The 13,495-nt window shown below is 41.0% G+C and overlaps 1 protein-coding gene across 2 annotated transcripts; it reads right to left on the bottom strand.

The window, feature by feature from the left end:
- Positions 1-21: 21 nt before the first annotated feature.
- Positions 22-13,224, bottom strand: jazf1b (JAZF zinc finger 1b). 2 transcript variants are annotated; one of them, XM_034228286.1, is made up of 6 exons: positions 12,967-13,224; positions 4,686-4,758; positions 4,532-4,558; positions 3,791-3,987; positions 2,407-2,576; positions 22-1,851 (listed from the first exon to the last, which is right to left on the bottom strand). In XM_034228286.1, the coding sequence occupies exons 1-6, from the start codon at positions 13,079-13,081 to the stop codon at positions 1,675-1,677; spliced, it is 759 nt and encodes a 252-aa protein (XP_034084177.1). In that variant the 5' UTR covers positions 13,082-13,224; the 3' UTR covers positions 22-1,674. The 2 variants fall into 2 exon arrangements, with proteins under 2 accessions (XP_034084177.1, XP_034084178.1); XM_034228287.1 differs by lacking the exon at positions 4,532-4,558 and having other exon boundaries at positions 12,967-13,222.
- Between the last annotated feature and the right edge of the window lie 271 nt (positions 13,225-13,495).

Here is a 13,495-nt window from a genome sequence, read left to right as displayed (position 1 = left end):
ACGCAGTTAATCACACAGGAGTCTGTAGGCACACAGAGGGGTTTTTATTCTAAACGTAACAAAAGTTTACATGAAGCAGCTTTTTGAAGAAATACAGTACATCACCAGCTGTTACTCCAAACAACCTCTGGTGTTGCATTTTCATACACATATACTATTGTTTTGTTGGTTTTTTTAACTCCAGAACCATATGAAAATATAATTTAATGCACTTAACACATAACAATACATTCACTGTACACTATATCAAGACTTTCCTCCATACTGACAGTACAATACTGTCACAATTCTTAATTGGACCATGGTTCATTAACAATTAACATCAATGCAGTGAAGATGTTACCAAATGGCTCAAAGTTGATACATCCATAAACTTTTGGCATCTAATGATCTGCGGATCATTATTTCTGGGATTCAATGGTGTTTTATATAATCTAAAGTAACGGACATATTATTATGGCACACAGTGGGAGCTGCATTTGTTTAACAGCCCCTCTTACAGCTGAATACATGGCTAACATTGGACCCAACCTTTTTCTATTCATGACTAAACAATCACTTGGCTTCATAAGACTTGGCGCCTCTGAAGAGCACTGTGGGCTGAGCTTTCTGTAATGTCTGCATTCAGCTGGATTTGTCTGAACCGTCGAAAAAAACAAAAACATATAAAAGATCTGCACTGATTGGAATGGTTTACAATTCAAGGCAACGACTGTACATACAGAAATCTCACAATACTGAAAACACTGGAGGTTTGGTATACATCTTTCAATGCAGAACCTACAAACCTCCGCTCTGAAGGCCTTGTGCCTCGTTTGGTAGCTACTGTACATATACCAGAAACGAGACATTGGCAAAAAAATGCTGATTTGTTGGCAACTTGTTACAAAAAGTGCTTCAATCCTTTACTGTAAAACAGTAAGGAAAACTGCTTAAGTCTTCAGGAAAGTGACCGGGAGAATATGGCAGCAACGACACACAGAGTTCCCATGATGCCACTGAACTGCAAAAATACTATCAGAACCCCTGGGCAGGATTGTGGAGCTGAAATGCTTGAAAACGTCACCTGAGATCATCCTTTGGTGCTACCACACGCGTGCTTGCAGTAAAACAGATGAAAAAAGGTATTGAATACTTGTGATATGAAAGGAAAAGTAACTAAGTCAAACAATGATTATAAACATTACATCTCATAGTATGAAAAATGTTATACTGCACACATTCTGATTGTTTTCTTTTGTCACATTTGTAGGTTCAAATGAGACAGAGGAAAGGTAATTGAGCCTCTTTTCTTTAAAACAACCATCCTAATATTTCCTCTGACTTCACACTGCCTTTAAAGCAGGAGGCCCAAGGCTGCTCGTGACTTAATGTGGCCTTTCTCTAGTCTACAACAAGCCCTCATCATCGACGAGCACCATATGTCGAAGTAAAATAGATAAATGATAGTCTAAATGTGCAAAATACAAAACCGTGAAGTACACAAAGATTCAACATTCAGAATAAAAGTTAAGGATAAATAATAACACATTTATACCATGCAATAAAAAATAGTGTCATAGCAAAGAAGGATAAGAGAGGGAGAGAGAGAAGGGGGTGGAATGAGAGACAGCCATTGCTGGTGATCTTCAGACGGTCGGGAGGTGGCCTGAGGGAGAGTGCTGGTCGCTCTCTCTACTGCTGCATCTTGCGGATGATGTCAGTAGAGATGGGTGGGTGGAAGTTGATGGTGTGGTGGCGGAGACCCTGAGACGTTTTGTAGCTCTTCCCACACCGGCACTTGAAGGGTTTGCGCACCCTTATCTGGGTTCGGTGGCCGTTCTTCGCATGATACTTGATCCCATTCACATTCTGTAGGGAGCAAAGAACAGGACACTCAAACATCCCTTTGGCTGAGTGACCCCACAACTACTTCTACCACATAATCCTACTAATAAGAGGTCACACCTACAACTGAGCTTCCTACAACTATATCTTGCATTTTTTTTTTAAAATATCAGTTGCTTGCTGAGTAGGCTTTAGAGAGGAGAAATAAAATGTCTTGTTCTGCCCCTAAACAGATGCCTAAAACTGGCTGCTGCCTCCGACTTAGTCATCGCCCATAACTCTGTCATTCACGTCAGCAATGCAATGTTCTCAAGCTGCACATAATTTATCCCAACCACACAAACCAGATGTGGACGGAAAATCCTGTAAAAGTCCACATCACTGAAGTGGACTAGATGTATGTTGACATGCTGTAATGCTCAACTAAGAACTCTTTTTCCATTGTCAACAACGGGGAATCCATTTTGATTTTATATACGCAAAACAATCTAGTTGTTTATTTGTAATATTCCTGGCCATGGGAAAAAGGTGTAATCTACACAATGTGGATTCTAAGGAGAGATGCTGAGTGGATCGTACCTTGTATCTCTTTTTACAGCCTGGCACGGGGCATGCAAAAGGCTTCTCGTCTCCTCCGTTCATGCACATAGAACTGAGGATGGACTCTGAGCTGATGGCGCTTTCTGTGGTCCACGATTCATCACTGTCTGACTCCTCAAAATCGACATCCTCCTCATCACACTCGCTACCTGTGGGAGGGTGAAAGGCAGGAAGTCAAAGAGTAGCAGACTCAGGGCCTTGTGAGCAGACATGCGATCGTACGCGCTGCTCTCCAGGAAGCTCTGATTTTATGCACATTTCTAAAGATGACTAATCTGTTGGAATAAAATCCTGGCCCTTTAGCCTCCAGGCTCACAAGTATGGACTGTTCTCATGTGCTTCGGGGCAATGTTCCTGTCATCCCTGCTTAATGGGCTACATTGCCCACTTTTTTGGAAAGACAGAAATATGCCAATTGTGGGAAAGAATGTATGTACATCATTAGGGTCTTGCGGTCTGAAATTGTTTTATTCATTAATTAAAGATGTTATACCAGAAGACAAACTAAATGACCACAAGAGCTATAAAAAAATAAAGAACTTTAAAGACTGTATACTTTATAAAATAAGTACATAATAAGGGAAATAACTGCAACTGTTTTCTGTTATGTAGTATACACTGCAGAGAATTAGCTGTATCAGCTGGACCATAAAAGCTGCCCCTATTCCCATAGCGTGAATGTGAGTTTAACTTAAAACATTTAATAAGTTCTCCTGCTGACTTTCACTTGCAGGATAATCATTTATACAGTTTGAATAGTTCAGCACTGCATTGGAGTCACACGCCAAGTCCAATATTGAGATGCAACCAAGCAGGAGTGAAGAATTTTCTACAGACATGTCACAATTTATTATTAGTCAGCCGTTAAAGCCATTACTACTGACAATTGTCAAATGTATCATTTTTGCAGCAGATAGAGGTTAAAACTCTATGTGATATCTGCCAGTGTCTTAACTGTAGTTTAAGCTGTCACAGCTGCTTTTCTTTTCACCTCCCACGCTAAGTGAGACATCTGTTTCATCCTATCATATCTTTTTTTAAGTAAAAAGACAATGGAACCAGTCTTTGGTGAATTGTTTAACCCTGAAAAGGACATTGCACTGCCTCCATGCCCTCTTTCATAATGTAGAAGGGGGAGAGTGGTGTCTAAACCGGCGGAGGTTCAGATTTACTTCAGCAGGGTGGATGCTTGCCTTCACGGTGTCTTGAAACGGAACTCCTGGTTGAATGTCAGTCTCCTCTACTGCTACACCACCCTGCTGCTTGCTTAATGAACAATGCATAACATGTATTTCACTGCCAGCAGACACTACATTCTGGAGATCTAACTAGAGAGGTGAGTGTGTTAGCCATGGGTATGTACCTGTAGGCGTGCTGCTGCGGAAGGAAGAGGAAGGGGTGATGGGTGGGGTGACAGGAGGGGTGAGGTTTCCACTGGTGTGGCGAGGCGGAGTGGAAACACTGCTGCGAGACAGACTGCCTGTCAGAGACAGAGACAACTTGGGCTGCACCTTCTTCTTCAGGGTCTCGTGTTCCCGCCGCGCAGCATCTGTCATGAACCTGCCATTGTGGGATAAAGGACCAGTCAGAGTTGGAAATCTTTCTTATCAAAAGAAAGATTGCATCTCATTTCATGTATCATACGCGACTGTGGGTCTGTCCTGATGTTTGCAAAGTTCTGCTATCGGAGGTTTGCTACTGTAGAACACGTGTAACGGAAAACATTTAATTGGCTCTATTCCAATCAAAAAACCTTACACCAGGGTTTATGATGGATAGTAAAGTCTTTGGTTAACGTGTATCATAAAAATGAAATGTTAACATAGGCGTTGTTAAAGCAAAAGTGGAATTAACAAATTAAACGATAACCACATCAAGATGTGTCTGTGAAGGCCGGGAGACAACTTCTTGTACCCTGGCTTGTTGCATAAGGCTTTAAGAACCACTGTTGATGCACCATATCAAAGATGACTGGGATCCACATGGAGCAATGAAAAACAGATACCAAATACTGAAGCAATTCATCTAAGCAATCTACCAGATGACATTTGAAATGACTGCTAGCACCTCCTCTGAGCTCATATGATGCGGCAGTAATACTCACTGATGTAGAGGACTTTTGTTGATAAATCTTCATGGGGCCAAAGAGCAATAAAACCATATCATGTCAGGTTTCTAAATTAGATTTGCTTTTAATTAAGATACTGCAAAAATAATTGGAAATTCAGCCGTTTTCTTTCTCAACAATAGTTCTTTACCTGTTGATGTAGCTGAGGGCAACATAAGTCGGCTGCTGCTGCTCCTGCTTCTCCAGAAGACGGGGGTCCGTGTCTGAGCAGGAGAGAGACAGAGGGGTTACATAGTGTCATATAAGGTAGTGTTGTGGATAGCATTGGCTTGTTCTTTGTTTGCATCTCCAACAACTAGAAGTTACCGGTGCAGTGGATCCCTCACTGGCTTCCAATCCTTAAAGTCTTTCAAGGGTTTGATAAAGTGTATTACCTTGCCTTGAATGTCCTTGCATTGCCAAGGTCCAAGGCACATATAGGGTATATTATATTGACTGGATTTGAAGGGTGCAATTCAATCCAGATTTTAGTTTGAATGTTAAAACTGGGTCGGTCAACGTTGAACAATATTATCAAAGTGGAAACATAATCATGGCAAACCTTTCGTGTTGATCAACCAAGAAACAGACACAAGCAATACTTCATATTGGATATGAGTGAAACTTTTTCAAGACACTTACATCACATTTTTATAATATGTGATGCAGTACCAACAAGTCCTTCAATCAAAATCTCTGCCACAGCACCCTACCTACTAAAACATTGAACATTAAAAACGTTTTTATATTCAAGCATTGTACATACATCTGTGTTAAAAAAATGTCATAACAAAAAGTAACTTTGTATCTTTTGAATGTTGCTGAAGTTGAGAGACTGGTTTCCAAAGTTCTGCTCTCTGATGTACAAACAGTAACAGACTGAGGCCAATCTGGGTGAGCTGTATGAGTATGTGTGCATGACCTGAGGAGCTGCTCAGCTGACTTGACAAATAAGGGTGTAATATGCCCAATATAAAAACGATTTAGTGCATATAATCAAAATGCAGGATATTGTGCAATGTACATTTCAATTAGATTTTACACGATGTCATGCACCACTGTCTAGACTTCAGTTCCTGTATTTCTAATATCCTTTAATCCTGCTTACACGTTTTTCTATTAGATGAACTAATTGCCCTCTGTGCTCTTTTTGCATGATGAAGCTACTTCACAGTTGGTTAAATGCATATTCCAGTCCGTCTGAAGCCATATTCTGCTACACTGTTGCACAAGTACCACCTCACGTGCCTTTTTCTTTTGAATTACCATGGCACCTTTTTGAAAAGCTGCTCTGCAGACGCCACATTGCTCAAACATGACCGCACTTGACACGTACCGAGTTTTCCCATGCTGGGCTCCAGACATTCTTCCTTCTCAGCAGTGCTAAATCTACAACAATAGCCAATCTCCACACCCTGAGGTGAAGCGGGCCTGACTTCAAACGCTCTCCCCGCTGCCGTCCATGTGGGAGAAGAGAGATGCCCCATAAAACAACAGTGTCTACCACTTACCAGCTGAGCCTCCCTGTCTGCCTCAGAGCTCAGAAGGACTGCTACCCCCATGTGGTTACAACTATTGCTTGTTTCCATCCACAAGCTCATTTATACACAACAATTACACCTATGACTACAGTGCAATTTTAATAGAATACACATATTCAGTAAACCAAAAAAACAAAACATCCCAGTCCTAGTGATATCATTTGAAAATGACTATGGCAATGATAGAAAACGTGTGGGAATAGTAATTGTCTTTGTTAAAGGAATATGCAACACCTCTGTGAGGCTGTAATAAAACTCTGAGTCATTCTCAATTATTGGGCTTTTCCTCCTGTTTGTTTGTACGCCTGAACCCAAACACCCTAAAACAAATGTCCTTGTGCCAAAGAAAACTGATTAGACTTTGGTGGTGCTTTCCGATGGGATTTCACAATGAGATTAACTCTTCAATCAATCAATCAATGTTTATTTATATAGCCCAATATCACAAATGTTACATTTGTCTCAGTGGACTTCACAGTTTGTACAGAATATCAGTATGACAATACGACTACCAACTCTTAAGCTCGTTTTAAGGTGCTAAACGTATCAATGGTATCCAATGTTGATACCAATTAAAATTAAAATGCACCATCAATTAACAACTAATTTAAACATATTCAAAATTAGTTGTAAATGCATGTTCATAGTTTAGTTGTGATTTAATACCACACTTCCTGAAAACTAGGGGAAATCAAGATGTCGATGTTTTGTGTATTCTTACATTTAGTTCTAATATGTTGCAATTTGGTCACTACGATTGTCCATTTTGGGTCTGGTTATCACTCCGAAATAGCTCTACAACTTGTCTTTTGGGTGGGCCTTAATGGAAAAATACCTACTCATTTAGAAGCCATAAAGCTAACACTTTTTTAAAGAATCCAAACATGATTTATAAATCGAAAGTACAGACACTCTCATGAACACATAACCATCTATAAAGGAAGCATCTGACTCGCACAGTAAAAACCAGTGGCTTAATTCTATCATGAAGGTGAAAGTTGATGTTGACCAGAGAAACTAAACCAAAACCACATTTAAGTATAAATGAAAAACACACATTTTATAGGTCTAACAAAAAATCTAAGACAACAAACTACTGTCAGTCTTACTGAGAAGTAGACATGGGCGATGAAAGGCGCAGGGCATCATGCACTCAGTGGTAACCGCCAAGCCTCTCGGTTAACGATGAAATAGTGGCAGTTTTATGATACTGGCAGGTAGGCTCTAAGAACAGCTAAAAGCTCAGCGCCTGAGGCTCAGGAGGGTTCTCACAAGGCCTCAGTCGTAAGCAAGTGTTTCATTAGCAGTGGATTTATCCCCAATGAGAAGGACAGCACACCTCTCTCTACTCTCCAGCCAAAGTCATGGAAACAGAGAGGAAAAGACACACTCATAACGGGACAATTCCCCTGCCAAAAGCCGGAGGCAATGCAGAGACTATTCTGTGTTGGTATGTGTGTGCGTGAGTGCACAAGAAATCCCTCCTAAGATCCCTAATGAGACTCAAGCAGAGGAACAGCATCCTGCTCTCGGACTGCTCAAACAGCAGTGGATCAATCTGTTCCCACACACTGTAAATCACGCACACCTCAGGTGGGGACTGGGGCGAGGGAGGCCTGCTGGGGCCGGTTTCCCCGCAGACTCTGCTATTCTTTTGGGGCCACCAGCAGTCAGGGAGAGGGATGAAGGCGCCTCAAGTGGAGATGAGGAGCCCTCTAATCAAACCACACAGGTGGTCCACCTTGGTGGGCGACTATTAGAAGCCTTCTGGGAAACTAAAAAAGGCATTTATTCACCACCGCTAATTCCAGAAGCAAACAATGAGTCCCTATAAGCCCAAGTGATGTTTATTTAAGAATGTAAAGTCAGGTCAGGTGTGGGATAAAGAAGAAAAAGGAAGATAAGAGCAGATCTAAAAATGTATGGATAATTTATATCAAATAATCACTTTACCAATTAAAGATATTCTCATGCAAGGTCTACATGTCTGCAGAGTTATCTCTCGACAAAGCACAAATGTAAATCTGTATACAATTTATGAAAGCTGCTGATTTGCTGCAGGTCAGAAAAAGAAACATTTAGGGAAACTAAACACAGTCTTGAAATGCATTATGTTTTAAATCAGAGTTGTTTGGTACCGGATGCATTTTCCTTGAATGAAAACATATCGAATACATCAAACCTTTTTTGGCCTTAATGCAAAAGTGCAAACCAACCCTTTCTATGAAGCACTGACTATGTTAATGTATATGTGTAAGCATGTGTAATACTGTACAGAAAACATGATGCAATAACAGGGATCTCATTAGGGCCCCTATGACAGGAAACCAGGAGACCATCACACAACAAACCTTCCTCAGGCAACGGAGGAAGTGACGCCTGTAGCCCTCTCATAACGCCCTCCACGACCCTGGACCTTACACACACACACACACACACACACACACACACACACACACAGTCACACACCACACACACACACACACACACACACACTACAACAACACACACCACACACACACACACACACACACCACACACATACACACACACACACACACACACACACCACACACACACACCCACACACACACACACACACACACACACACACACACACACACACACACACACACACACACACCACACACACACACATCACACACACACACACACCACACACACACACACACACACACACACACACACCACACACACACACACACACCACACACACACACACACACACACACACACACACACACACACACACGTCTGGTTCTCCCATGCACCCTCATGGCCAAATGCACTCTGGGGTAGAGCAGAGTGGTGAGCATTATGGTGACATGTTTATGGCGGCTGTGAGCAGCAGGGGACATAACCAGGAGTGGTGGCACAGGTAATTCATTACGATGTGACCTCTGAGGAGGAAATGAAACCGAGTCAAGCTCCATGTGTAAGCTGCCTTTGCGGGTTACTGAAAAAACCTGGGGAGGTTAAAATGATCTATTATCAATATGTTTGGTTCGGACAGCAACTAAAACGTATTCCGTAAACTAGGTCATATATATAGAAAAACACATAGGTAAATATAAGGGGACATCTGTAAATAGACACACATTCATTGCAGAAATGTTACATTTGTGATATGCATTAAGATTGCATTTAATTATTATTTTATTTTTTGATTGATCCGCCAATTTTATTCTCAAATGATCGTGTAATGCACAAAAAGGGCCAACAGTTTTCTGTTTCTCAGAGCACAGGTAAAAAATCTGGTTTTCAACCAAAGAAATATCAAACTTGTCCCTCACTACACACCCATGTTGTCTGATGTCAACACAGACTGTACATCATGTTATATGAATAATGTTTTATTGAGTACAGGAGCCACTCATGTCGAGTCACCGCACAGGAACAGGAGCACTGGTGTCGGGGGATGGGGAAATGTAATTAGGCCCACCAGGTGCACAGATCAGGGAACTAGTTACTGCCTCCTAAATTTATTACTTCCGTGCAGATTTTTGGGGGTGCATACCAACATCTACTAAATGAGCCTCCAGTGAGAATTGGCCACAAACAGACTCATTGTTACTAAGCCTGGACACTGCAGTCCATCAGTGCACCATGCCTCAGCATTACACACACTCACAGGTTTAAATAACATGATCGCTATTTGCTTCTGGTCCACAGGGGCCTGGTCGCTCAGTGACAAGGTAAACATCTCACTGGCTCAGGTTTTTAAAGAACACCAGACTATTTAGGAGATCTTTCAAGCTTAACACGACTTAGTCTTGGTAATCAAATGTTTTAGTTTAGTTTATTTGTATATAGTGTCGTGGACAGGCCCCATTAATCAACTGTCACACAAAACAGTAAATGGGGCAGCTTTAGCCAACATTGCTAATTTCCAGCTGTTGTCCCCAGCCAGATGATAATAGACACCCTTAAAATCAAAATGTTCTTCTCGTCTTAGAATTAGGGTTCATTAGCTCTCCTAAAGTTAGCTCAATGCGTTCACAGAGGTCTAAGTGGACCATCCAATACAATGTTATCAACTTGAATCTGCTGGTTGACAAACACCACATCCACATTATAACTGACGTGGGATAGAAACTTTTCTATATTTTTATTGATATTTGTTTTATGACATTCAAAATACATAATATATTTTTCATATAGCTTCATGTGTTTTAGTGTTAGTCTTATTAACCACTTATAACAAGGGGCTAATACACTGTGAATCGTCAGCTATGAAAAATGATGTCTTTAGGCTTTCTATTTCAAAGTTACTGTAATAATATCCTTCAAGGAAAGTGATGTATATGGGCACCAAACTATGCTAAAATGATTGAAATACAATATATTCATGTATAGGTATTCTTAAAATTATAACTTCCTTATACATTAACAAGTGTGTGCTGTGTGCTCTGCATGTGACCATTGGAGAGGGTTTCATCCCTCCAATTCTATCCATCTAAAAGTTGAAGCAAAGTATGTTTTGGCCTATTATATCCCTTTTACTGTACAGACCGTGCATCTAAAAAAAGACAAACCCTCAACCAACAGCAGAGCAACGCCACCTCTTGTTCACAGACCTGAACAGCAGGCCGGCTAAAGAAAATGGGGACAAGAATGTGTGCTTGTTTTCCAGGCGCCTAATTATAAAGCAGAATGTGCTTTAAGCAGCAGCAGGCCACCAGATGAGGAGGAAGACAGGCCAAATCAGGCACTCTCTGTAATTATGCTTCACAGGCACTTGGCACAACGCACAAGACTTCGCACTTCTCAGAGTGGCCACAGGCCAGTGGACAAAGGAGGGGGGCAGCAAGGTTTTTTCCACTCTGAGCCAACTAATTGCCTCGTTATTCCCCAATAAGTCATTTGGAGTTTGTTTTTTTCTAAGGCTAACACCTTGGACACATGCACAGCTCACAATCAGAGGGCAGAGGATATTAAAGCCAGTCAAGCAACAAACAAGAACAACATAGACAGCTGGGCCTTGTCAGCTTCAATAATAAGAGTCTGAACTATTGGATTAGGAAACAGATGTAGGAACTTTAAGAGTGTCAAACTGTGACACAGGGAATTCACTTTGTAGACTATATAGGCTTAGTTAACACAAATGATATGAAAATGTACTGTTCCTAATACAATGCAAAATGTATGTAAGATTAAACATAATTCATTTGTAGTTTCTGACCTGTGATACACAAGGTCAGTTTTTATGTTGAAACTTAAATGAAGTTAGCCTATCATAAACTCAATACCATATTTCTATTTTTACATAATAGTAAGTTAGTAAATAAAAGCCACATTTTTACTGGTACACAGAGGTTACAGTAAAGTGCTTTGAAAAACACATACATTTGTTCACAGGTAATAACTTTTTTTCCAATAAAATGAACATAACATTTACAAACAAGTAAGTGATGCTCAAATGAAATGGTTACCAAATGGAATTGCTCATCAAATGTCATATGAATAACAAAATAGATGTCTAAAATTTCAGAAATCAGATTTGTTTTATCATAAGTACAGTAGCTGAGGGAAATGTATATTGTATAGCTTGACCATAATGACTTCCCAATCTCAACACAAAGGAAGTTACTGCTATTGTTTTGCCCCACATGATCAAGAGGTGGCGCTGTTGATCGAGGTGGGACCATACAGTCTATTGGTGGGACATGATGGCAGTAAGGGAGATACTGTTGGGAGGCTATTTAGGGTGCATTGATAGTAAGCTAGGTGTGATGGTGTAATGACTGAGCCAGTGCAGGTTCACTGCAGATCAGCCATGTCATGTGGGACTGGAAATAATTTAAATACAATGAAATATAAAGTAGTAGTAGTACAATAAGTAATCAAATATAATTGGCTACAACGTATGATGAAGCAAAGTACAAATATATACTTAGCCAGGCATAAAGGCAACACAGTCTCTAACGAACTGCTCCAAAAGTGCGTGCAATAATTTATCAAAGTCTAATTTTAAAGGTACTTTTTTGTAACTTTTCAGATGGTCAGATTGAGTGTGGCGTAAATAATTTAAACCCACAGTGGGACAACAGCTTAAAAAAACATCAACTAAAAATGAATCATACAAAGTTGTTTCACAGAAGGTTGTACTGTAATGGCGCTGGTAACTTGTAGATGTGTGATGATGATCTCAGATGACAAATCTTTAACACATGTGCATGACTCATAACACGTCTACTTATTAAGTGGATCGAAAGGCTGAACAAGACTGGAAGCTATTTTCTTTTCAAAAGGCAAAGAGTATTATTTGTTGTCCCCCATCAACTGACATATTTGGGTAAAGGTGCCAGGACAGAATATATATTTAACCATGTATGTATGTATGTATATAATGAGACACTTATTATTAATAGTATAAATATGGGTCAACAACATAAACATGACCCTAGAGTCTAGACTAAACTCCACCTTTAACCTGATAGTGCATCCTTACTTGCAGACAGTATGAAACTGCACTATATTGTGAGGCGGATTGAAACGAGCGGATAAGTAGTGAGGGTATCTTCATTGGCTGCTGCAGTCTGCAAGTTAACTCGCGACGCTTCCGAGCTCCGCGCGCCGGCCTTGCGCTGCAATAATGTTGCACGACGAGCCGACGGAGCGTAAAGAAAGTGTCTTCCTGTCGGTGTGTCTGCTGGTGTTGCAGCTGTTTTATCAGTGATACAGCATTGATACATACCTGTAGTCGGTGAACATTAAGAGTTATATCTACAAGTAAACATCAACAGCCACCACACCTAGCAACAGTGTTGTCAGGACGCAGGAAGTGACTTGCTAGCTCGCTAACTTAGCCACCTCTGCTAGCTGCAAAGCTCGGCCATTGCTGGCTGCGGCGCTCAGTACTTCTCTTACCGATGTGGTTATCCTCGATGTGCACGATGAGCTCGGCCAGAGAGTCGAAGTGAAGTCCACAGCCCCCGAACCTGCAAGCGTTGGAAAAGAAAGAGGCAGCGGCGATGCCTGTCATGGTCGCTGCTGCATTGGAAATGGGGGCAGCAGCAGCAGAGCAGCGGGGAGACAGCAGGCGGACAGCGGTGTGAACAGCTGGAGCGGCGGCGCGGCGCGGTGACTTCTCCGGGCTGCGTCAAACCAGCTGGGGAGAGACACCCAGACCGGAAGTAAAGCGTCTGACTTTCAGTAGAAAAGCAGAAAGTAATAGAGTATTACAATGGATACATACTTGAACTAATTGTGAATTTATAGAACTGATTGGTATTTATCTTTAAGTTACCAAATCAAAATATCCCTGCTACTTATAAAAAAAATGAATAGCTACAGGTTAAGGTTATTACACACCAAAGTATTTTTTTCTAAAATTCTTATTTTTAATGATAGTGTATGGTAGCCTAAGTACCGGTGCGCAATTCCCAAAGCACTGATC

The sequence above is a fragment of the Gymnodraco acuticeps genome, unplaced genomic scaffold, assembly GCF_902827175.1.
Source record: "Gymnodraco acuticeps unplaced genomic scaffold, fGymAcu1.1, whole genome shotgun sequence".
NCBI lineage: Eukaryota > Metazoa > Chordata > Actinopteri > Perciformes > Bathydraconidae > Gymnodraco > Gymnodraco acuticeps.
The sequence above is the reverse complement of the archived record's forward strand: the minus strand, read 5'-3'. Positions and strand labels throughout refer to the sequence as shown.